Source organism: Rhinatrema bivittatum, chromosome 13 (assembly GCF_901001135.1).
Source record: "Rhinatrema bivittatum chromosome 13, aRhiBiv1.1, whole genome shotgun sequence".
Classification (NCBI taxonomy): Eukaryota; Metazoa; Chordata; class Amphibia; order Gymnophiona; family Rhinatrematidae; genus Rhinatrema; species Rhinatrema bivittatum.
Genome location: NC_042627.1, coordinates 6,717,147 through 6,741,168, shown reverse-complemented (window position 1 = coordinate 6,741,168; position 24,022 = coordinate 6,717,147). Strand labels below are relative to the sequence as shown.

The following is a 24,022-nucleotide window of genomic DNA, read 5'->3' as shown; positions in this document are numbered from 1 at the left end:
AAAGTGATATAACAGCAAGGCAGAGTGCAGCAAGACCCCTGAAGTGTAGAGTTTGATGTAAGACAGCAAGGCTGAATGCTGCAAGGGGCAGAATAAAGTGATATAGCAGCAAGGCAGAGTGCAGCAAGACCCCTGAAGTGTAGAGTTTGATGTAAGACAGCAAGGCTGAATGCTGCAAGGGGCAGAATAAAGTGATATAACAGCAAGGCAGAGTGCAGCAAGACCCCTGAAGTGTAGAGTTTGATGTAAGACAGCAAGGCTGAATGCTGCAAGGGGCAGAATAAAGTGATATAGCAGCAAGGCAGAGTGCAGCAAGACCCCTGAAGTGTAGAGTTTGATGCAAGACAGCAAGGCTGAATGCTGCAAGAGGCAGAATAAAGTGATATAGTAGCAAGGCAGTGGCAGCAAGACCCCCGAGGTGTAGAGTTTGATGTAAGACAGCAAGGCTGAATGCTGCAAGGGGCAGAATAAAGTGATATAGCAGCAAGGCAGAGTGCAGCAAGACCCCCGAAGTGTAGAGTTTGATGTAAGACAGCAAGGCTGAATGCTGCAAGGGGCAGAATAAAGTGATATAGCAGCAAGGCAGAGTGGCAGCAAGACCCCCGAGGTGTAGATTCTGATGTAAGACAGCAAGGCTGAATGCTGCAAGGGGCAGAATAAAGTGATATAGCAGCAAGGCAGAGTGCAGCAAGACCCCCGAGGTGTATAATTTGATGCAAGACAGCAAGGCTGCATGCTTCAAGAGGCAGAATAAAGTGATATAGCAGCAAGGCAGTGGCAGCAAGACCCCCGAGGTGTAGACTTTGATGTAAGACAGCAAGGCTGAATGCTGCAAGGGGCAGAATAAAGTGATATAGCAGCAAGGCAGAGTGCAGCAAAACCCCCGAAGTGTAGAGTTTGATGTAAGACAGCAAGGCTGAATGCTGCATGGGGCAGAATAAAGTGATATAGCAGCAAGGCAGAGTGGCAGCAAGACCCCCGAGGTGTAGATTCTGATATAAGACAGCAAGGCTGAATGCTGCAAGGGGCAGAATAAAGTGATATAGCAGCAAGGCAGAGTGCAGCAAGACCCCTGAAGTGTAGAGTTTGATGTAAGACAGCAAGGCTGAATGCTGCAAGGGGCAGAATAAAGTGATATAGCAGCAAGGCAGAGTGCAGCAAGACCCCCGAGGTGTAGAGTCTGATGTAAGACAGCAAGGCTGAATGCTGCAAGGGGCATGGCATCTAGGCAGTGTGGCAGCAAAACCCCCCAACTGCAGAATAAAGTGATCTAGCAGCGAGGCAGAGTGGCATCTAGACCCCTAATGTAGAGTCCAGGGTATGACAGCAAGGCAGAGTGGCATCTAGACCCCTAATGTAGAGTCCAGGGTATGACAGCAAGGCAGAGTGGCATCTAGACCCCTAATGTAGAGTCCAGGGTATGACAGCAAGGCCTAGTGGCAACTAGACCCCTAATGTAGAGTCCAGGGTATGACAGCAAGGCCTAGTGGCAGCTAGACCCCTAATATAGAGTCCAGGGTATGATAGCAAGGCCTAGTGGCAGCTAGACCCCTAATGTAGAGTCCAGGGTATGACAGCAAGACCTAGTGGCAGCTAGACCCCTAATGTAGAGTCCAGGGTATGACAGCAAGTCTTAGTGGTAGCTAGATCGCAAAGGTGTATCATCAGGAGAAGAGCAGCTTCTCCTTAATTGGTCCTCCATGCTGTCTACTTGCCCTCATCTCCCATCTTGGCTCTGTCCAGGCTACTACTTTACTCAGGAAGTTCTTCATTGCTATACTTATTAGTCTCACTGCAGCATTCTTCAATGGTTTATAGACTTGAATGGGAAACAAATGAAACTAAAATCTTTGTTTAATTTGTTTGCACATTCCATTTGTTTTAGGGCACACAGATGAAATGAAAATGGTCTCATTTGTTGCATTTTAGCCATTTGCTTCAAATGGATGCACATTCCTATTAGGTTCTTCAAGGTGATAGGCTTTGAAAACAATACAGAGAGCTGTAAAGACCATGCTGCTTTTGGTCATTTCTTTCCCAATAATAGTCTTGCAGCCATATTTTGCAAAATCTGCAAACGCTTGATTCTTAGGCAATCCTTTGTATAGGATGTTGCGATAATCTAATCTATTCATCACCAAATGGATGACAGTCGCCAAATCCTCTCTCAGAAACAGTTGTGAGCAGCATATCAATTGCAATATAGAACATGATCCTATCATCTCAGCACCAAACTGCTCAGGCACCAGTTTGATCAGGTCTCGATCTAAATAATCCCCCAAATTTTTCACTTTAGCCTTAGGCCACATTATTACATCCTGAAAATACTGGAATATCTTTAATTAATTCCCTTTCCCGTTTGCTCAGCCATAATACCTCTGTCTTATATGGGTTTGATTTTAATATGATTCCAAACTAATTGGCTACTGCATCTAGGCACTTGTTCAAATTTGTAATCATAAAATCCGGTTTCCCATCCACATCATCAGCATGTAAATAACAAGCCACATTAAAGCCCTTGATGATTTCAATATGGGGGTTCACATTGGCATTTAAATAACAGGGGTGAGGAGCCCTGATCCCTGGGGCTCCTCCCCACCTTACTCTCATGGGACTTTTCATAACTTCATCCCAGTATATTGATCGAGTCCTATCAAATAGAAATGACCTCAACCAATCCCAAACCACTCCATCCACTCCTGAAACTTCCTGCAGTAGGTTTTCTTAAGTGAAGATGCAGTTTTCCTGGAAATGATTTACGAGTTATAGCTTTTTGTTGAAGGACTCTGTTGAAACGTTCAGGGATTTAGTCAGGGCTTACACAGTGATACTGTGTGACTCCGCGGGGTGTAATGGACATTTTTATATTTATTTATTTATTTAACATGTTTTTGTATACCGTCATTCGGTTTCGCCATCATCATAACGGTTTACAGTAATCATATTAGGTAAACAAAACGTTTTACAGTAGTCATATTAAACAAAACTGTTTACCGAAGTCACATTAGTTAAACAGAACGTTGAATCATTTTAGAAAAAAAACGTCGTTACATCATATTTGTTAAATAGAAATTACATCATGGTGACTGTATAGTTTAAATAGTTAAGTAACCCCATTTGTATGTGGGGTTGTGTATTGTCTTGTATGTTATTAAGTTGTCTTAGATGCTTTTATGTTTCTTTGAGGATGTGTATTTTTCTTGGAGGTTGGTTGTGTGGGATTCTGGTTGTGTTGCTGGATGAGATCATTAGCATAGGCTCTGGTGAAAAACCATGTTTTCAAATCTTTTTTAAAGGTTTTGGTATCTGGTTGAGTTCTTATTTCGAATGGCAATGAGTTCCATAGGGCGGGGCTGGTGATGGATATAGCTCTATCACGAGTTGTGTTCAGATGAATGGATCTTACTTGAGGTATTTTGAGGAGGCATTTATTAGTTGATCGAAGGTTCCTTTTTGGAGCGTGGGGTACGATGTAATTGTTCAGCCAGTAGTTTTGTTGTCTTGTGATTATTTTATGAAGGATTGTTAGAACTTTGTATTCTATTCTGTGTTTTATTGGACGCCAGTGTAGGGCGATGAGGGTTGGTGTGATATGCTCGTGTTTCTTTGTTCCAGTAAGAATTCTGGCTGCTGTGTTCTGTAGTATTTGTAGCGGACGGATGGTAGTAAGAGGTAGGCCAAGGAGTAATGCATTGCAGTAGTCTAGGTTGGAAAATACGAGTAGTTGTAGAACTGTTCTGAAATCCTCCAGTGTGAGAAAAGGTTTAAGTAGAAGCCGAAGCAGTGAAGAGAACTGCATCTGTCAGCTGATTGTCTGTATATTTATCTTTTTAAATGTCCATTGTTGATTGAGACTGTCGCATCCAAAAAAATAACTTCGTGGAGTTGACTGTTTTGAATTTGATGGAAGGGTGGAATGTATGCAAAGATTTGTAAAATTGTTTTAAGAGTCCCGTCCGTTCTTCCTCAGTCCAAATGTCAGTGCACTGGCAGTATCTGAAAGGTATGGGCTGGAATCTATTAAGGAATGACCCTTCCAGTCCTGCCATAAGAACAGCGGCGTATTGTGATAAGATCCGGGTGCCCATAGCGGCTCTCCTGGTTAGCAGACAGATGTCATTATTGAAGCTGACGTGGTTCTGGGTCAGTAATAAGGTCTGGGGTGTTCTGGAGGTTCAGAGCAGGCGTCTTTAGACGTGTGTACCACACAGCTATCCTGTTTGCATTGGTGAAGGTTGCTGCCCAGTGCTTCGACTTTCACTGTGGCAGGAAGGGTGGCAGGTGGTGGCTGTTCCCTGTTAAACCTGTTTAGAGAGTCTGTGCTGTCTTATATGATGCCGTTTGTTTTGTGTATTAGGGGAGCGCAGGGAGAACATTTTCCTTTAGGTTCATTTTTTTGTTTTCATTTTGGGAGGGTGTTTTGGGGTTCATTTCATTTAATATTTATTTCCGTTCGGTTCATTTGCCAAACCAAAATAAACATTACATTTTTTTTTAATGCCCCCTCTCAAAACAAAAACCAGAACACAGAAAAAGAAACAGCCCTCGCCTTGCTTCTCTGCAGTCTCCTTTGCTCCCTCAGTCTTCTTGCCCTCCTGGCCCCTGCTTACCCCATCAGGGGCTTCCAAGGTAGAAAGGAGGAGAGAGCCCCAATTGCTTCTGCCCTGCCTGCTGTGATTTAAAAGTGGTGCCAGTTATTTTATGGCCATATAGCAATATGATCATAAAGCATTACAGCTGTTAAACAACGGCCTCGGCCAGCCCTGTGAAATTACAGCAGGCGGAGCAGGAGCGACTGGGCCTCACTCCTGCTCCTTTCTACCATGAAAACCTCCAGTGGGATAAATAGGGGCTGGGGGGGTGGGGGCAGATGTGCCAGTAAAACGTTTATTTTGCTAGCGTGCGCTTTTTACTGAACTGAAAAAGATCCAAATAATTTTCAGATGTTTCAGAAGAAGTCATTTTTGGTTCATCCACAAATGGACTCACTCATCACATTTTACCCATTCGGGTAAAACGAATGCACATCCATATTATGGAGTAAAGTCTGAGAACCCAGGTATTTCCTTTGTGAGTGTATCAATGTAACCCCTGTGCCAAGGGGACATCTCAGCCCTGAGGAGCTTTGGGCTAGCAGCCCCAGGTAGGGTGGACTCAGGAACTGGGCATGGTCTGGGGACAGGCCAGACAGACCAGGTGAGCCCACAACATCCAATGTCCACACCTGGCTTGTGCTCCCACAAAATAAAAGTTTATTGTAATCCAAATAGATAGTAGAAGAATTTTCACGTTCAAAGCATAATCCGAATAGATTTTAAGCGCATCTGGATTAGATCAGTCCAGCTTCCAGTTCGACCCCTTCCTTTTCTCCACTGCATCCTTTATATTCCAGAACCTTTGTGGCTCCATCGCCTTCTCCTGTGCTCTGCACTTCAGGGCAGATATTATTTCTCTTAGCTCGCCTTAGTCCTTACTGCACTTCAGGGCAGATATTATTTCTCTTAGCTCGCCTTAGTCCTTAGTGCACTTCAGGGCAGATATTATTTCTCTTACCTCGCCTTAGTCCTTACTGCACTTCAGGGCAGATATTATTTCTCTTAGCTCGCCTTAGTCCTTACTGCACTTCAGGGCAGATATTATTTCTCTTAGCTCGCCTTAGTCCTTAGTGCACTTCAGGGCAGATATTATTTCTCTTACCTCGCCTTAGTCCTTACTGCACTTCAGGGCAGATATTATTTCTCTTAGCTCGCCTTAGTCCTTACTGCACTTCAGGGCAGATATTATTTCTCTTAGCTCGCCTTAGTCCTTACTGCACTTCAGGGCAGATATTATTTCTCTTAGCTCGCCTTAGTCCTTAGTGCACTTCAGGGCAGTCTCTCTCACTCTGCACTCGTAAGTTATCACCGCACTTCAAGGCAACGTCTCTCATCACACAGTCTCTCTTTGCTTTACATATGGAGCCAGTGGGGGTCCCCCAAGTGCTATGCTCTCTGTCACAGAAGGACCGCTTTGCATTCACTTCCGAAGCAATTCCCATCCAGTCACACACCTCAGGAGCGGCATCAGAGTCGGTACCCTCCCAGTGCCCAGCCATGGGATGAAATATCCAACGGCAACCTCCCCAAGGTCCAGCCAGCCCCCCCCCCCCCAACTCAGTTCCTGACTTCTGGGTCCACACAGGGGCGGCTCTAAGCAATCTGCTGCCTGAGGCAAGGGATGAGATGGGGCCCCCACGCCCTCTCCCCCGCCTTCCCTGCCCCCTCTGCTCCCCCATAGGCTCCCTCTCTCTGGCACCCTCACTCATGCTCTTTCACCCTCCTCAGGCTCACATCACAATCTCTCACACACACACACACACACACACACACCCCTCTGTGCACACTCATTCTCCACGGGGCCTTTATCTTTGCCACGAGCGGGATGCGCTCCGCTCGCGGCACGCTGGGGTCTCCTCCATCTTTGCCATTTTCTGCGTAGAATTCTGCGCAGAAAATGGCAAAGACGAAGGAGACCCCGGCTATGCTTGGGGGGGGGGGGGAGGAATTCTGCGCATGTCCTTTGTTGTTTTGGCTGCAGGGTGAGGTGGTCGCTAGAGGAGTTTGGGGGCGCAGTTTTTACTGCTTCCAAAGCTTGCCGCCTGAAGCTGCCACCTCACTCCTGCCTCATTACTGGATGCCCACATAAAGCTCTTCCCTCGTTGTACGTCATACTCACTGTTCTGCTTTAGCTCACCACCCAGTCTCTGCACACAGAAGCAGCTCTTGAGACAGTCCATCGGAGCTTAGCGCTAGTCTCCAGCCCTGCACTGAAATAACCAGCCAGCCCCACCCAGCACCGCCTCTGTATCCAAATTCCAAACTTTGCAATCCTCTCTCATGCGCTTCTGTTCCGCCTCAGGGTAGTTAGAAACCCCAGGCACTCCTTTGTTCACACTTGTAATCCACACTGGTCTCTCCCCTCTATCCAGCCTACACTGTGAGTTCTGCTTAAATCACACCCACATTGTGGCTCCTTGGTAGGCCTTCGTGTTGAAGACGGCTGTTTCTCCTTTCTCCCCTACTAAAGTCAGTGTAGCACTTCAGGCTGAAGCACTGCTGTCCTCCTGGAGCATGGACCCTCCAGAGCCTCCTGATGACCCGACTCCTTCCTCAGACATCATCTCCATTGATACACAGAATCCTTAAATACATTAATGTAACTCATTCACCCATTGGCTAGCAGTCACACTTGCCACTCACCAAACACTGCACACACCTCCCAAGGCCAGCTCTACACACTCTCTAAAACCTTCTCCATTTTAAGAAATAGGATAAACGTTTGACCTCTTGTCAAAAAACACACTGTAGACACCCCTTTTAGGAAGGACTACTCCTATCTCCTCCTTCTAGCCATCCTCCCTAAGATAAACTTTAGATAACTTCTGTTAACCAGAATATTCTCATTTTAAGGTATAGGCTTGAGCTTTTGGACTCCCTGTTAAACATGACAGTAAATTCATAGCCCTGGGAAAGAGCGCTATGCCATCATCTGGTCACCCCTTGGGGTTACATCTATAATCAATATGCTACGTTTCCTGCAGCAAATGTAGATACTGTTTGTACTCATCAATCAGGTTTTCTGGGTTTGTGGATTTTAGGTAGCATGCAGAGCATACTAATAGATGGACTTGCTTCAGGTTTTCCAGGAGATTGCCTCTGTAACTGCTTTGGGAATGTATTGATAACATTCCTCTGTTGTTTTGTATATTCTTGTGTGGGACCCTTGTATTGTTTTGAGAGTTGTCCGTACCCCCATTTTATATCCTTTTCTGTGTTCGTAATCATCACAGAACCTCCTTTGTACACTAGCTTGATAATAATGTTCTGATTATTTTGTCAATTTTTATTGCAGTTCTTATAGTCAAAAATATATCATTAGTCCATTGAAAAGGTATCAGCTACAGCTTATTTGTTGGTCTTCATTTCACGTTGACTAAAATGACAACCACACTACTTCCACTTAGAGAAATGAGTTGTTGAATTTTTGGATGGAGGGTACAAACAGGGTTGTGAGGTGGAAGGTGGGTACGGCATCTTAGCAAGCCTGCCACAAAGAGACAACAGGATGACTCCAGACGTCGTCGTCGTGTGTCAGGGAGGAGCAAAGTCTGAAAGTTAGAACCCCAAATTCTCACCCTGGGCACCAAAGGGTTAATGTGGAAAACTGTTTCATTAAGTGAATAGCAGTGGGGCCATCAGAATGTAAGAGGCACATTTCTCCTTCAGAGGAGGGGATGTGCCCCATTAAAGACATCAAAAGGCTCTGGCAAGCTCTGCCCATGGGTCTTAGCCCTCTCCTTAGGGAGCCAGCTCATCTTCTCACATGGGGTCAGATCCTAGAAGGAAGAGAAAACCTATGAAAAGACCATGTTAATGATTGCACAGTGACTAAAGGCTCATTTCTAGAGGAATCAGTGCAAGGGCAATGTACCCAAGTCCAGCGTGTTTCTTTTGAGCTGTAGGATATCTCCCTACCATAGATATTCCAAATTATCCCTTAAACCATTTGCAATCAGCAATCCTAGTGGCTATGCTTAAGAAAGATGATTACTTAAATGGTGACATGGTAGATGACAGCAGCAACCACCAATCACCAGTTCTGCCCAGTTATTCCTGTCCACGATGCAAGGATCCATCCCAGACTGTGACTGCTTGTAAGGCATCTCTTCTTATCCAAAACAGTTTTGGTAGTCGTCTTCATTTGTATGCCTTCATCTTGGGCAGATGAGCATACAGGGTCTCCCACTTGGCTCACACCTTTCACTCCTCCTTTCCTATGTCTACAAAACTTTGTAATACCCTAAATAGCTACCAAACCAGACAGACCTGGCTACAGAGCAGCTGTGATTCTGCTGGGACTTCTAGAGGTTTACTGTGCTCTCACCTGCCAGACCTAGCCAGCTGCTTGTCAATTCAGTCATCGCAGACTAGACCCTGCTGGATGGCTTCTGAACTTCCGCTAGGACTTCTTTTCATATTACGCTCTTTAAGAACAGAAGAAGTGCCCTGCTGCATTAGACCTAGGTCCATCGAGTCAGGCCTTCTGTCTCCGATAATGGCCAGTCCAGGTCACAAATACCCAGCAGATCCCCAGTAATTGATCTGTTTCTTGCCTCTCACTCCCAGGGATAAGTGCTGGCCTTCCCAAGTCTACCTGCCTACTAAACTGTGTATGGACTTTTCTTTCAGGCACTGGTCCAGTCCTCTTTTGAAACCCCACCATGTTAATGGCTTCGACCACATCATCTGGCAACAGATTCCATAGCTTTATAGTGCGCCCAGTGAAAAAAAATACTTCTTAAGATTTGTTTTAAATCTGACGGTTGCTAGTTTCATGGAGTGTCCCCTAATCCTAGTCCTTATTTGCCTGTTCCACACCCCCCCCCCCACTTATAGTTTTATAAATCTCAATCATATCCCCTCTCAGTCGTCTCGTTCCAAGCTAAAGAGCCCTAATCTGTTTAGCCTTTCTCCTTAAGGGACCTTTCCCATCCCCCTTCTCGTTTTTGTCGTCCTTCTCCGCACCTTTTCTTTGTCTCTACCACTCATGCAAGCAGCCTGAGTACTCACTGAATCTTTTGAGTTCGGCGCTTCAAGTACTGAAACCCATGCCATGTGGTCATGCTTCGGCCACCTCCTCACGTTTTGCAGCAACAAAGCCAGCGCTAACTCAGAAATGTTCTAGGGAAGGCGATGAAGAGACAGACAAGATGAGATGAAGAGAAGAGAAAAGGCAAGGACGGTAAGAGACAGCAAGACACGCAGAAAGAGATCAGGAGAAAACCGAAGCTCTCCCGAAGAGCCTGGAGTTCCCCCTGTCCGGTACAGAGAAGAAGAGGGCGCCTGGCCAAAGCTTCAGCTCAAAGGTTTGGGAGGAGGGAAGTGAAGGGCTGAAGTGTCTCCCAGCCCCTGGGAGCCAGAGGACTTTCCATTCCCCCAGGCTTATGCAATGTCAGGTAACCTTAGATTAGCAGCAGACCCAGGCTAAATAAAGGACAAATAACATGTAACTGATAGCCCTGTAAAACACATAGGAGCAGGACAGACTGTTATCGATTATCACCACTGGGTCACTTTGAGGTTTACTATTCTGAGCATTAACGGACTTCTCTGCTGCTAGAAGGACAGGTTTTGCCGTTCTTTCCAACTACTCCGGCCCATGCTGGGCATCAGGAGCCTTTATCCACAACTTCCCATTGTAGCCTCTTCCTGTCTGTTGTGTGAGAGTTGTTGAGACCTAGCCACGGTCTCCTTCCATAACACGGCACATGTGCACCCTAGAGCCAGCCAGTACGTTAATGATTTTTGCCAATTTCAGTCGGAATACGGAATCCAATAAATACTCATGTGTCACTTGTGCAGTCGCTGTAGCTCATGGCTAGGGTTTGTTATCGTTGCTTCTGTGGCACTCCCAGGCCCAGCTGACCCAAGGAATGGAGGCTAGCTTCATAAATCAAGCCCGGGTTGCCTGCAAGGCACTGACTCAAACCACCATTCTGTCTTTTCTGTGTATACAGGCTCTGCCTTTCTTCCAGGGGTGTCACTGACCAAACAGCGATGTCACAGATGCTACAATGTGATATCACTGGAGTAATCTGGCTATGTCTGTAAAAGAGCTGAGTGTGTTAAATGGGGCTGTAAGCAGTAAACTAAGAAGGTCTGAGCTGAGAGGCACAGAGCAGCCTCGCACAGGGCATTACCCGAAGGGTCACATTCTCAAACCTCAAAAAGTCCCATTTGGCTCCCTTGATAAGATGGAAGTCTGGTCAAGCAGTGAACAAGTAAAGAGCGTATTTTATTCAATGCTGCACTGAATTCACAGAAATTTAACAGGTAGGAATCCATAGCATTTTAACAGTAAACAAATATCTTAGGAATCTACAAAAGTGCATTTCTGTTTATAAAAAATGCTGAATAATACATGGCATCGCTCCTTTTCAAGGTAATATCAGGTCAAAGGTCTTCATGGATCTGTTACAACATTTGGGCACTGCACGCCCACATGTATGTACATAGATAAGCACACACAGCAAACACAGGCCGATACAGTACAGTGCGCTCCGACGGAGAGCACTGTTAGCCGCACTATTACGGGGTAATAGTGCGTCCAAAACGCGCGTCCAACCCCCCCGAACCTGATAGCGCCCGCAACATGCAAATGCATGTCGATGGCCCTATTAGGTATTCCCGCGCGATTCAGTAAGTAAAATGTGCAGCCAAGCCGCACACTTTACTGTCAGAAATTAGCGCCTACCCAAAGGTAGGCTTAATATCATGGCGATATTAAGTTGGAGGTGCCGAAAATTTAAAAAAGTTAAAAAAAAAAAAAAAAAATTTGAAATAGGCTCGCGGGTTGAAAACCAGACGCCCAATTTTGCCGGCGTCTGGTTTCTGAACCCGTGGCTGTCAGTGGGCTCGAGAATCGACGCCGGCAAAATTGAGCGTCGGCTGTCAAACCCGCTGACAGCCGCCGCTCCTGTCCGAAAAGAGGCGCTCGGGACGCGCTATTGTCCCTAGCGCCTCTTTTTGCCGCCGGGCCTAATTTAAATAAATGTATTTACTGTATCGCGCGCACAGGAGAGTGTCCCGCGATTTTACTGTATTGGCCCGATAGGTAGGTATACACACATACTGTATACAGACACACAGAGATACACATTTATCCTGCATATCTTCATGGAGTATTTAAAGCTGGCTGTCTTTTAACTGGCTTGGTGCAAATGCCTCTGTAGAAGTATATCTGGCTTGGTCTGTCCCTCGTGATCTGGAGGCAGCTGATAACTGAAAAGGTTGCAACCTTCCAAAGCTATATTAAGGTTCACTATGGGATACAGATGTATATATATGTGTGTGTGTGTGTATGTGTGTGTGCTTGAAAGGTCTCAGCGGGCAGAGGAGGAAGAGAGCATAGTATCCGTCACCTCCTCTCACTGAAATACATTGGATCAGAGGAGCTTAGGTTTTGCAGGATGGAGCAGAAAAATGTTCATTTTCTAATGTAGGAATAGTCCAAGCTATACCCTGACTGCATAATATGAACCCCTGAAATCGGGGAAGAGAATGACAAAGCCTCCCATCGTGTCAGGGGGATTTTGAAATGTGGGCTCTTGGCATTTGTAAGAACCGCAGCCGGATTCTCGGTGGCAGCACTATCCGAGCCCTCGTTGAAAGGGCCTGGCCAGGTGCTTGCCCGCAGTGCTGTGGCTGCAGGCTCATGTTGTGGAAGTGATAGGCTTAAGCGGCAGGGGAAGGCGGCCGCCACTGCAGCCACCAGTGCCGGCGTTAAGGGCGTCAGACAAGACTGCCCCGGAGCCTGGCCAGTTGAGGGTCCTGCGTCACCTACCTGGAGGTTTTCAAAATGAGGCAAAAAATTGTGTCCACTTTTGAAGCTTCCAACCTTTGTTCTTGGGGTTCCACTGCTTTACTTTCTCTTAGCTGATTAATAATTGTTCTTTATTGTCCCTCCACCTAGGCTCTCCTCTGCGGTTCCTGTTTTTCCTTTTCACAGCTTTTTCACACTACTCAGAGTGTGAGCGAGTACTGCTGCTGGGTGGGGAGGATGGGCCTTTCTGTTCAGGACAAAGTAGAAATCAGATGAATGATACAGAAAAGCCCCCCCCTGCCCGCTATAGCTGTATTCAGAGTAATTCAGGTCACATACACTGTCCCCACAGTGTGAAGGAGAGAACAGTAACTGCAGCACTGAGAGAGGGGAGGCACAAAAAAAAGCAGGGGCGATAAACAGGAATACAGCAATGGCGGTTCGGTGTGGCGCGGCAGTCAAGAGAGTAAGCAGAATGTTGGGAATGGTGGATGGAACGGGGGGGGGGGGGTGTCGTGATGCCTCTGTGTCGCTCCATGGTGGGACCGCACCTTGAGTGCTGTGTGCAGTTCTGGTCGCCACATCTCAAGGGAGATGCAGTTGCGATGGGGAGGGTACAGAGAGGGGCGACCAGGGTGATGGGGAGGGCTGGAGAGGGTGGGACTTTTCAGCTTGGAGAAGAGACGACTGAGGGGGGATATGATAGAGGTGTTTAAAATCATGAGAGGTCTAGAACGGGTCGATGTTAATCGATTATTTACTCTTTCGGATAATAGAAAGACTAGGGGGCACTCCATGAAGTTAGCATGGGGCACATTTAAAACTAATCAGAGAAAGTTCTTTTTTACTCAACGCACAATTAAACTCTGGAGTTTGTTGCCAGAGGATGTGGTTAGTGCAGTTAGTGTAGCTGTGTTTAAAAAAGGATTGGATGGGTTCTTGGAGAAGTCCATTACCTGCTATTAATTAAGTTGACTTAGATAATAGCCACTGCTATTATTAGCAACGGTAACATGGAAACAGGATGCCGGGCTTGATGGACCCTTGGTCTGACCCAGTATGGCATTTTCTTATGTTCTTATGTCTGAGGAGATAGAGGGGCAAGAAGAGAATAAAGCAGGGGCAATAAATAAGAAATAAAAAAGGAAATATTTTCAACTTCACCCTTGCTGTGGGGATCATAGTAAAGGGTGGGATAGGCTGGCCCTTTGAGAAGTGCCATAAAAGTTTTCTTTGAAAAAAAAAAAATATATATATTTATTCATTGAAATATCCCAATGCTTCCCAGCAGCAATTGTGGTGGCTGCTATTAGCAGGGCACAGAAAGTAGGAGCTACCCTGGTACTCTGTGGGAAGATTTTGCCCTGTCACCATTTCATGATACCAGAACTTTTCTGCTTTCAGTGGTCCAGGCCCACCTCCACCCCTCCCTCACCCACCCTCTTCGTATGTTATTTGAAATCAGAGGTGAAATACTCCACGGGGTACTCGGGCGAGTCAATACCCAGGATATGGCAGGCACTAATCAGCTGCAGCCGGGCCGCCTCCCGGCTGGCACTCGCACAGGCCACATTACAGAAGGGCTCCTCGTACTCACTGGATATCATCTCATCATCCAGCATGTTGAGGCGAATAACACCGCGCGCGTGCAGGGCTCGCAGCGTCTCTAGGTTGGCCGTGCTCTTCAGCGCCTTCAGGTGCTGCGACACCACACACATCACCCCCATCAGGTGCGTGGCTGACCGAGCGCGCCGCGTGGGAAGCAATGGCCGCACGCTGCAAGCCACCATCAGGCTGGCTAGCATGATGTCTACCCCGTAGATCTCCTGGATCCAGTCACGCAGATAGAAACCGCCCATCCTCGGGTTGATCTCAATCAGCCTGGGCCCCATGGAGGTCAACTTCAGCTCCACATTGAAGACACCATCCACCAGCCCACAGCCCAAGCAGCATTGGTAGGCTGCTGTCACCAGCTGCGCCTCCTTGTCTGGGGGTAGATAAGTTGGCATGCTGGCAGCTGTCTCAGTGAAGTATGGTACACGGGTGGGACCATTGTCTGAGACAAATGCCCCCATCAACCTGCCATCATAAAGGATGATATCAACGTCATGCTCCGTTCCTGAGACGAATTCCATCAATAGCATGGCATTGCCCCAGCCCAGCCCAATGCCTGGGTAGTCTGTGTCTTCTCGCAGGTCACTGGAAATCTTCTCAAAATGCTGCTGGCACTGCTCGGCGTTCTCCACCAGCTTCACCCCCACGGCTCCTGCTCCAAACTCCAGCTTCATTACCCCAGGAAAGCTGAGGAAGCGCGAGGCCTTCTCGACGTCGACGATGCTCTCCAGGTGACAGCAGGGTACAGCGTAGAGGGAGGCAGAGGGCCAGTGGGGATTGTCCTGATGTAGTAGGTGCAGGTGGGTGCGGCTTTTCTGTTTAGAGATGCGCATAGCCGAAGCCGGGCTACAGCGCAGGCCTAACAATTCACACACCAGGGCTGTCAGCACCATGCAGTCGTCCCAGAAGGAGAGGCAGCCATCTAGCTGCAGCCCACGCTCCCGTACCAGTTCCACCACCCGCTGGGCATGCTCCTCGTCGCGCTTGTGGTCTATCACGTCATAGTGGATGAAGCTCTCCACGATTCGGGAGGCAAAGTGGTTCGGGTCTGACTCAATCAGGTGAATCTGGGGAAGAAAGGAAAAAGGGACAACCATTAAATCTACACCACAGCAGAGGGGTGGAATGCAGAGCACAGACTTCTACGCCATACATTTTGAAGGGGTGCGCTGACCTGGTCAGCAAACAGAAGGTGCAACTGCAGTAAAGTGTACGAGGGCTAGCTGTGCTCCTGCGACTTTGGGATTGACTCAGTACTGGGAATGAGTCGTTAGTGCAATGGGAAAGCAGCGTACAAAGCAACGACTGAAAGATGAACCATTCTGTTACTTGGTCACTTCTTCACTCCTTACTAAAAGTGCAGGGCATGCAGAGCTTTCTTTGCTATCAATGTTATCAGTGCGTCATATAGAGTCTAATGTATACAGTCCTTTTCCTTAGACTAGAATATTAATACATGTTGCAGTTATAACTCTTCAGATTCACAGATATAACCATGTGAAATACATGGATCCCAGAATACATGAACGTTGTCAAAGAGCTCAGGGGGGGATAGAAAAAGTTAAATTACTTACCTGCAGTATTTGATCTCTGATGACAGAAGCTCAATAGAGTTGCACTTATGGGTCATATAACTCTACTGATCTCTTAAAAATATTTATTGCATCTCCCTAGGTGTAGTTATTGCAAATCTTTGATGCAGTTATTTGTGCTTCTATTGATGGATTGTCTCCAGAGTCCTCTGGAAAAAGCTTCTACACACACCAGAGGAACTGGCATGCAGTTTAATGATAAAGCAAGGCTAGAAAAGTGATACAGAACAAGTGGCACAAGGGAGGAGGAGAGCTGTATGACTCTGAAGCTGAAATCTCAATGAAACGTTTGGTGAATGTATGGCCTGAACTCCATATTGCAGCTTTGTAAATCTTTTCTAAGGAAGTTAACTTTAAACCGGCAACCGATGCAGCTAATGCTTAAATAGCAAGGGCCTGGGCGTGCTCTTCTAAGGAAGACTGTGCAAGAGCAGAAGAATAAGAAATGCCATCTGTTAGCCAATTATAGATGGTTGACGTTCTAAGAGCTTTCAGGCCTCATTTACTATAGACACAGAATGGGAAAAGCCTTAGTAAATCAGGCCCTTAGCTCCAGAAAGAAGGTTTAAAACCGTGGTTTAACAGTGCATGTGGTACAGCCTCTCCCTTATAAACCTGAGGGCAAAGGGAAAACGTTGGAAAGAAGACTGATTAAATCCCACACCACCTTAGGAAGAGCTTAGGAAGGGTGCAAAGCACAGCCTCGTTGTGCTGCAATTCATTCTGAGGTGGATAAGGCACTAAGGCATGGAGCTCACTGATTCTGGGAGTTGAAATGACCTTCAAGGTCAGGTACTTGAGCTGAGAATAGACTAATGAGGTGGCAGTCATCAGCTGGCTTAAAACCGCATTGATGTCCCATGACACAGTGGGGTCTGGTATGGAAGGCTTATAATGAAGAGGACCTTACATATGCATTATAACTATAGGCTGGGCAAAACTCAGGTTCCTGTCCACAAACCTGTGGTAAGTGCAAATTGCAACTAAATAAATTAGTGTTTAAACCAAATTCTGAAAGATGTATGTATGTCCTTATGTTCAAGACAAGGGATCTAGAACCATTCTCTCACATGAGATGACAAACTTATTTAATTCTACCTGGTTGACTCTTTCCCAGAAGCCAAGACTTGAAACCCTTTCTCAGACTCACCAATCCTACTAATTAATACACTCTAAACATCCAAACACTGAGGGCTAAGGTTTGCAAGTGCCTGGTGCTAAGTGATCAGACTGGATGGGTTTTGTGATAGACACCACCAGCTGGGAGAGAGAACCACATCTGTTTTACTCAAACTGTATTTATGAGGTTTTCCTCAAAAAGAAGGCATGAATTAGCCATTCTGAAAGGGTGAGGATGTGTGGGAATTCCTGCGTTTGCATGCTACCTCGTGAGCCCCTCGGTTTTTCTTCATCCAAGCTACTGCATGGACATGTTCTAAGTTTCTCTTAAAAATGTTCACATTGGCCTTGTTTGTTCTGCCTCAGTTACATTCACAATTCATTTTTGTTTCTATCGCTGCCTCGACAGCCTCTCAGCAGAACTTTTCAGTTATAAAAAAAAAATGTTCTGGAAAAATCCAAGGCAAAGGAGTCTGTGAGAGCCATATGTCTTACAGATACCCATTCTGCCTGGGCCCAGATCATTACACTTCCAGCTGATATTATTGTGGTCAGATGTCCCCGAGGGTGCAGCAGTTTCATGCCTGGAAGATGGAGATCTTATGGAAAGAACCATTGGGTAAGATCATGGTACAGCTGCACAAGGCTGGACAGCAGAAACAATTCTCCTCACAGAGCGAAGCCTTGTCAGATTCTCAGAAATTGAAAACGAGGTAGGTTTCTATTTCCTCCTACAAGTCTGGAAAGGTTCCCCCCCCCCCTACCTATGGCACCAGTTCCCGGATCCGCCAGAGGTCAGGGGTTGAGTGAGGTACAAATGAATGTGGTGCTAGATAAAGTGCCAAACAGAGTTCCTAAGCAGTGTGAAGGATCCCCCTGGGGTTGTCTTCCTCAGCCTCAAAGAAACCAGCGCTGCCTGTGCGGGGCATTGTAGCTGCACACCCTTCGACATCACGAGGGGAGATACTTCCTCAGCGCAGGTGCCTTCATCCTTTATTGCGCGGGAGATTCCTACGGCCCCAAGCCGTTTATACTATCTGGACTCAGCAACAGATAGGCGCTGTCTGTCTCATCAGCATGGCGTGTGTATTCTAGGGCACAGTCAACTGCAGTCAAGGTTTTTTCAATTTCGTAGGAGGAGAGTAGCTTGGTGTGCCAGCCCTCCGCTATAGAGCTCAGAGCTACAGTGCAGAAGGGGATTTTACTGGCACTGGCAACCGACATGGAGAGCATTAGAGCCCACCCCTTCTACAGTCCTCAGTGAGTATGAACCAATGTGGGTTTCTGAAGAGGATATCTCTCTCCCACCTCCAGTGCAAAAAGTCCCTTGGCTAGTGAGAATCCAGCTATCAGAAGTGATGAAGGATTTCTCCTGTCCAGGATGGAGGAACTTTTCGCACATAGTAAGGCCACACAGAGTACCCCCCCCCCCCCCCCCAAGGATCAGGTCTCATCTCAAGCACTTCTGGCAGTGGGAGAAGCCCTCTTGGGCCTTTTCGAGCTGAGAAAATTACTTTTTTAGAGTTGGCTTAAAAGCTGTTTTTTTCTCTGCAGTGAGCTTCAAAACTTTCATGCTTGCCAGGGGAGTCCATGCATGGATTAGAAGAAGAAGAGGTTATTCTGATTCCTTCCAAACATTTCACCAGCAAAAGTCTCCTCCTCCTCCATCTCTTTCGTCATCATGCTACCATGGTCAGGGGAGGAAGTTTTGACCGGAAGATCTCCTGCAAGACTCGTCCCAGTGGACATCTCCCTCCAGAGAAGCTCAGCTACTCATGTTTCCTGGATAAATTAGAAAAGCGCTGTCCATCAGTGTGGGTAAAGAACAGGACCTGAGAATGGATATCCGTGGGCTGTTGTAATTACTCCAATCCTCAGCGGACACTGTATCCATTCCGGTGCATGACCTCCTCCCTCAAGGATCCACAAAAGAGGAAATGGCAGGCTCCAATATCATGTCTTCTGATAGCCCAAAAGCTTTACTGAAGTATAGATTCCAGGCCTCCCCAGGTTTTGGAGTAGCTCTCTTGCTGGTTTATATTCTTATGAAGATGCAGTATCCAGAGATTTATACAGAAGCAATATCATCTCTGTTTTCATGCTGGCTAATTCTCTCCCTAGCATCTGGAGTGATGCCAATACTGCCCCAGCCTTCCGATAGCCGGAGGGTCCCGGACTACTCCATTGCAAAAGAGGCACAGGGTAATAGTGGGAGGAGAAAGGGCAGCAGCAGTAGAGTCCATAGGGGCATGGTGCCAGCCCTGGTAGAAGGCCTCAGTCATCCTGTCCCCAAAAAGATTCTCTCCTGTCCTGCACCAGAGCAGCTGTTTTGACAAAATCTGGCTACCAGAAGAATTCAGTGTGGTTTCCTGCGTCTTTTTCCCAGACTTGGGGGTAAAATCTTAGCTGACGTTATCCCAAAGCCTCTTCTTCTGGACCAGAACCACCCAAAGGTGATAAAATCATGCGGAGGACACTGTGACCTTTCCCAAACAGCAATAATGCTCCTGGTGAAGACAATCAGGAACATTGCGTGAAGCTGCTGGCCTGCTTTGGTAAAATATAATATTTACTTCAGAAAAACAACTTCAACAAGAAAAAGAAAAGCAAGTGGGTTGTAGGTCTATCTCATTGCAGTATTTATTTATTTATTTAAAAAGACATATTACTCCCACCATCCAAAAGTACTGGGCAAGGTAGAGCAGAGCATAGGGCCTGCTCTGTTTCATATAGACTAATTGATGCTGAATAAGAAAACTTTGAAGAGTCAAAATGGGGACGCTACGGGCATATCCACTCTGATACTTCGTGCATATCCAGCATAGCTCTCTGCTTCAACGGCAGGGGAGAAAGTCTGATACTTCGTGCATATCCAGCATAGCTCTCTGCTTCAACGGCAGGGGAGAAAGTCTGATACTTCGTGCATATCCAACATAGCTCTCTGCTTCAACGGCAGGGGAGATAGTCTGATACTTTGTGCATATCCAGCATAGCTCTCTGCTTCAACGGCAGGGGAGAAAGTCTGATACTTCATGCATATCCAGCATAGCTCTCTGCTTCAACGGCAGGGGAGAAAGTCTGATACTTCGTGCATATCCAGCATAGCTCTCTGCTTCAATGGCAGGGGGAATGAAGAAAAGTGGATCTATATACAGACAACAACCAACAAGGACTGAATTACATAGTCTAGGTAAACAAATAAGCATGGGTGTAGCTTGCTTATTGCAGCGATTACTACCCCTAACTAATTAAGCTAGATATTTCACTTAGATGCAGCTCCAACACTGCTCTTTGCATTAATGGTGGGGGTGGAAGGGAAATAGAACCAAAGGGTTATTAAGAGCCAAGAGTAATAGCTAAGTATGAGGAAGAAAAAAAAAGTGCGAAGCTTGCTGGGCAGACTGAATGGGCCGTTTGGTCTTCTTCTGCCGTCATTTCTATGTTTCTATTACGTAGAGAAACTTAAAAAATGAATGAAAAACTCTGACATGGTACAAAGCAGCACAAGTCCCTCTGTAAGAAAATCCAAACAATGTCCATTGTGTGCTTCTCCTCACATCATGGACAGACTTGAAACTGAGTGGCAGCTGGTCCAGTGTCAGGAAAATTCTTTCCCATACATGGTCAGAAGCTTTTTCCAGAAGGCTCTCCAAACATTCCTCCAACAATGCAAATTATGCAGGTTATGTGACTCAAAGATGTGCTTCCACTGAGACTGTGTCTCTTCAGAGAAACAGTATTATTACTGAATGGAATATGTGTACAGTCAGGCCCAGTCAGCAGGGTGCATTACACCAGTAACATATCCCATTCACTCCGAAGTGCACTACACTACCTCAGAGTGCATCGAAAACTCAATGGTTTCTGGGCTCCTTGGCTTCTATCAGTCAAAGAAATTTACTTTCTTCTGGGGAAGTTCCTCTACCTTGTTTCATTACGGCTTAAACCCTGAAGACAATGCCTCATCCAAGATTACATGAGAGTCTGTGGCAGAGCAAGGATTAGAAGTCACATACCAAGACTGCTGCAGACCTAGATTTCTGCACTTTCATTAACAGACCATGTCCCTTCCATTTGCAATTCATAGTGAGGCAAACTGAGATACAAGCTACCGTGTGTCCTGGCAGCGCTTAATGGAAACACAGATATGAAGTTATAAAAATCATACTTTGATCCCATAATCCCTGGCTGACTCCCAGACAAATTTCTTGCTGATGCCGCCAGCTCCGATGACCAGGACTTGTTTGCCCTCCATGATGAAGCACTGAGAACGCTTCAGCATCACTGACACCAGCAGGCTTGCGGCTGACTCTGCCACCCTCAACGCTGCCAATGGCCGGTTCATGGTCTCAGACACTGCACAGGTCTCCAGGCAGAGGAGAGTATTCAGCTCCAGGGCAATGGCAGTCATGGTCTGATCAGCCAAGGTCAACAGGAAGTCCACACCTGGAAAGGAGACATCAACTAAATCAGGAACACTGGAGCATATGCAGGGGTATTACTGTAGGCCTCTGCTTGTGTCCGATAATGTTTCATAATGCATTCATACACAATCTTGCATAAGGAATACTTTTCTAAGGAGCATTTACTAAAGGAAAGAGAAGGAATGCAGTTCCCATCCTTTCTGCTGTGCTCACTCCTTAAAATTGTCTCCTCCTTTTTGTACTACCTTAAGGCACAGGTATTGCATATACAGTTAAGGAACAATGACAGCTAGGTGCTCCTAGAGCAGTGTTTTTCCTTCCGAGACCCTGCACCACTGCTGCTATTTCTGAGGCTGTGTGAGTTTAACCCGCATTGTTCCGATGCCAGCTCTCTGGGGGCAGTGGGTGCTTGAGCACCCCCAATAATGAGCAAACTCCTTCACTGTGTCCAGGGAAGGATCATTTGGATTAAGTTTAGTACCCCCAATTATTTTGAAAAGCTGGCTCCTATCTCATGAGAAAGAAAACAGTGTGGGAGTACAGGCACTGTGAAGCTCAAACTCACCGAGAGAATGGGAACAGTAAAGTGAATGTCAGGAGGACAGAATTAGCAAGGGAGGGATTTAGGAAGTATTGGGAAGAGAAAAAATATGTATTTGTTCATTCATTCACTCAATTTTATGTTCAAAATTTACAATAATAAAGTAAACAAAAATATCATAACAATAAAACAATATATAAACAAATTAAACAAATTAACAAAATGTACATAAACAAAATGAAAGCAATCATAAAACAATCCTCTACCCCAAAACCTCCTAAACTCTTCCATTCAACCCATCTCTAAAAAAACATTTCTTAATCACCAAGCCATTTGGTCTTCCTACTAATCCCACTTTCAGGTCCCCATGGTGAGAATGAGCTGGTTGTGGGAGAAAGACTGGTGAGCATGGGAGGATAGTTGAGAAAGAGTGGTGGAGATAGGGCGCTTCTCCGCCTTTTGGCTAAGATCAAGTGTAGGATGGCTGAGAGTAATGGTGCTTGCAAAAGGTGAGTGACAAGGTGGTGGGGACAAGAGTGGGGCAGTGAGGGAAGTGGACGTGGAGAATAGATAAGGCAATGGTGGGGTTGGTGAGATGGTGGGGAGGAGGCTGAGAGAGATAGGTGGGCACAGTGTAGGGGGTGAGAGACAGTGGTGGAGATTCAAGGAAGGAGAATTTTTTAAAACACAGGGAACATTGTTATAAGGGATTCTGTTTTTCTGAGTATTTTAGGAAAATACTGTAGAATTAAGTCACTACACAAGTTGTAGGTAATACCTATTTATTGGACCGTGATGAACTTTTAAGAGTTGTCATAGATTTGATGAAGGGAGGAGAAAGCTTGAAAGCTCGTCACAGATGTATTGTTAGTTTAATAAATAGATCTCACCTACAACTTGTTTGCTGACCCTTAATTCTACATATCCAAGTGGACTTACAGGGTAACCACAATTCTTTACTCAGGAAACATTGTCAAAGCAACCATCAGCAAGAGTCAATAGCCACAAATTTTGTTGGAAGAACCACCGCCCTAAAACTTTTATAATGCTTACATCCTGTGCTGTGCATTATTGTTTGTGGGGTCCATGGCCCAGCAGTTCCTTTTCCCTTGCTCACTCAGCTGAATCAGAACTGGAGCTGGAATCCTATTGCCATGAGCCTTCGTTTTCCCCCTCTCTCCTCACTGCCACTCTTCTTGTGAATCTGGGAGCTGTGCATGAGAGCTCCGTCTGGAGCCTTTTATCATCGGCTTTAAATCCAGACAGCAGGTGTTAACCTTATCGATGAGCATGACCCCCTCCCTCCCTCCCCCACAGGGGCTGTGAACACTGCTCCCACAGCATCCCCAGCCGCGATGCGGAAAACCCGACTTGGAGATGGGATCGGGACTCTCCGCAGGCAGCACTGCCACGGAGCCAGTCCAGCTATTTTATAGTTTTAATCAAAGATCTCAGCTGTCTGTCTGTCCATCCTTGTCGCACTAACCCTGAAACTCGGGTGCTGCTGCTTTAGGGCAAAGATTGGGAGGGGCTCAGGTTCAGTTTACTTTCAGTGAAACCCAAAGAAGAAAGACATTTCCTGCATGCTCCACTAATCATCCCAGAAAGAGTTTCTAGATGGGTTGGCTTTATCCAGGAGTTAAAAAGAGCAGGGCACTGCTGTGCTCCTTCCATCTAAATTGCCAGCTGCCATCTGCTATGGGATTACAAGGAGCTGTGCCAATCAAACAGTCTCATTATAGCAAATGCCCGAGTGACAGCTGGCTGAAAACTGGGAGTCATTTGCACTGCTGGGTGTTTCATCATAATGAATAGCAGGCCTGTGCTCTTTTCTGACCTGCAGCTCACACTATTTCATTATACATTAGTGAGAAAGTGAGAAAATGAGAAAATGGACATAAGATGAATAAAAGGATACATGTTGGCTATTACCGACCAAATGAGAAGTAAAACAATTTAGCAATGGGGCAGGTAATTTTATAACTGTGTGCTGAGGTAAAGTCTGTGCATACCTTTCACATGAAAACTTTACCCCACAGATTCAAAGCAAACCTTATGCACTTCAGTTCACTTTGAAACATCCTGGGTAAATGATCTAGAACAGCGATTCTCAACCAATGTGTCTCACCGGCAGGTGCATCGTATGCTTACTGGTCTCCTGCTCTTCTCTCCCCTTCCTCCACCCCAGTGAGAGGCAGATGCTCTTGCTCTTCCACTCCTGCCATTGCCATCCGGGCTATCGGTATGTTCAAGACCAGATGGGAACGGCAATGGTAACTGCAGCATGGCCTTTTCTTCTTCCCGCCCCCCCCCCCCCCCCCCCCCAATGGCCCGGAAGAGGAAATGATGTGCAGAGGGGCTGTTAGGAAGAA

At 46.3% G+C, this 24,022-nt stretch overlaps 1 protein-coding gene and 1 long non-coding RNA gene across 4 annotated transcripts in view; one reads left to right on the top strand and one right to left on the bottom strand.

Moving 5' to 3' along the window:
* Positions 1-24,022, top strand: part of LOC115075533 — a 120,731-nt gene that overhangs the window by 14,410 nt on the left and 82,299 nt on the right. The gene's annotated exons all lie outside the window — the stretch shown is intronic.
* CARNS1 (carnosine synthase 1) overlaps positions 3,140-24,022 on the bottom strand; it is an 89,171-nt gene continuing 68,288 nt past the window's right edge. For all 3 annotated transcript variants that reach the window (XM_029575988.1, XM_029575989.1, XM_029575987.1), the window contains 3 exons: positions 20,854-21,131; positions 13,317-15,041; positions 3,140-8,374 (listed from right to left, as the gene is read on the bottom strand). In XM_029575988.1, the coding sequence (XP_029431848.1) occupies positions 13,812-15,041; positions 20,854-21,131 (1,508 nt within the window). In that variant the 3' untranslated portion in view covers positions 3,140-8,374; positions 13,317-13,811. The remainder of the gene's footprint in view (positions 8,375-13,316; positions 15,042-20,853; positions 21,132-24,022) is intronic.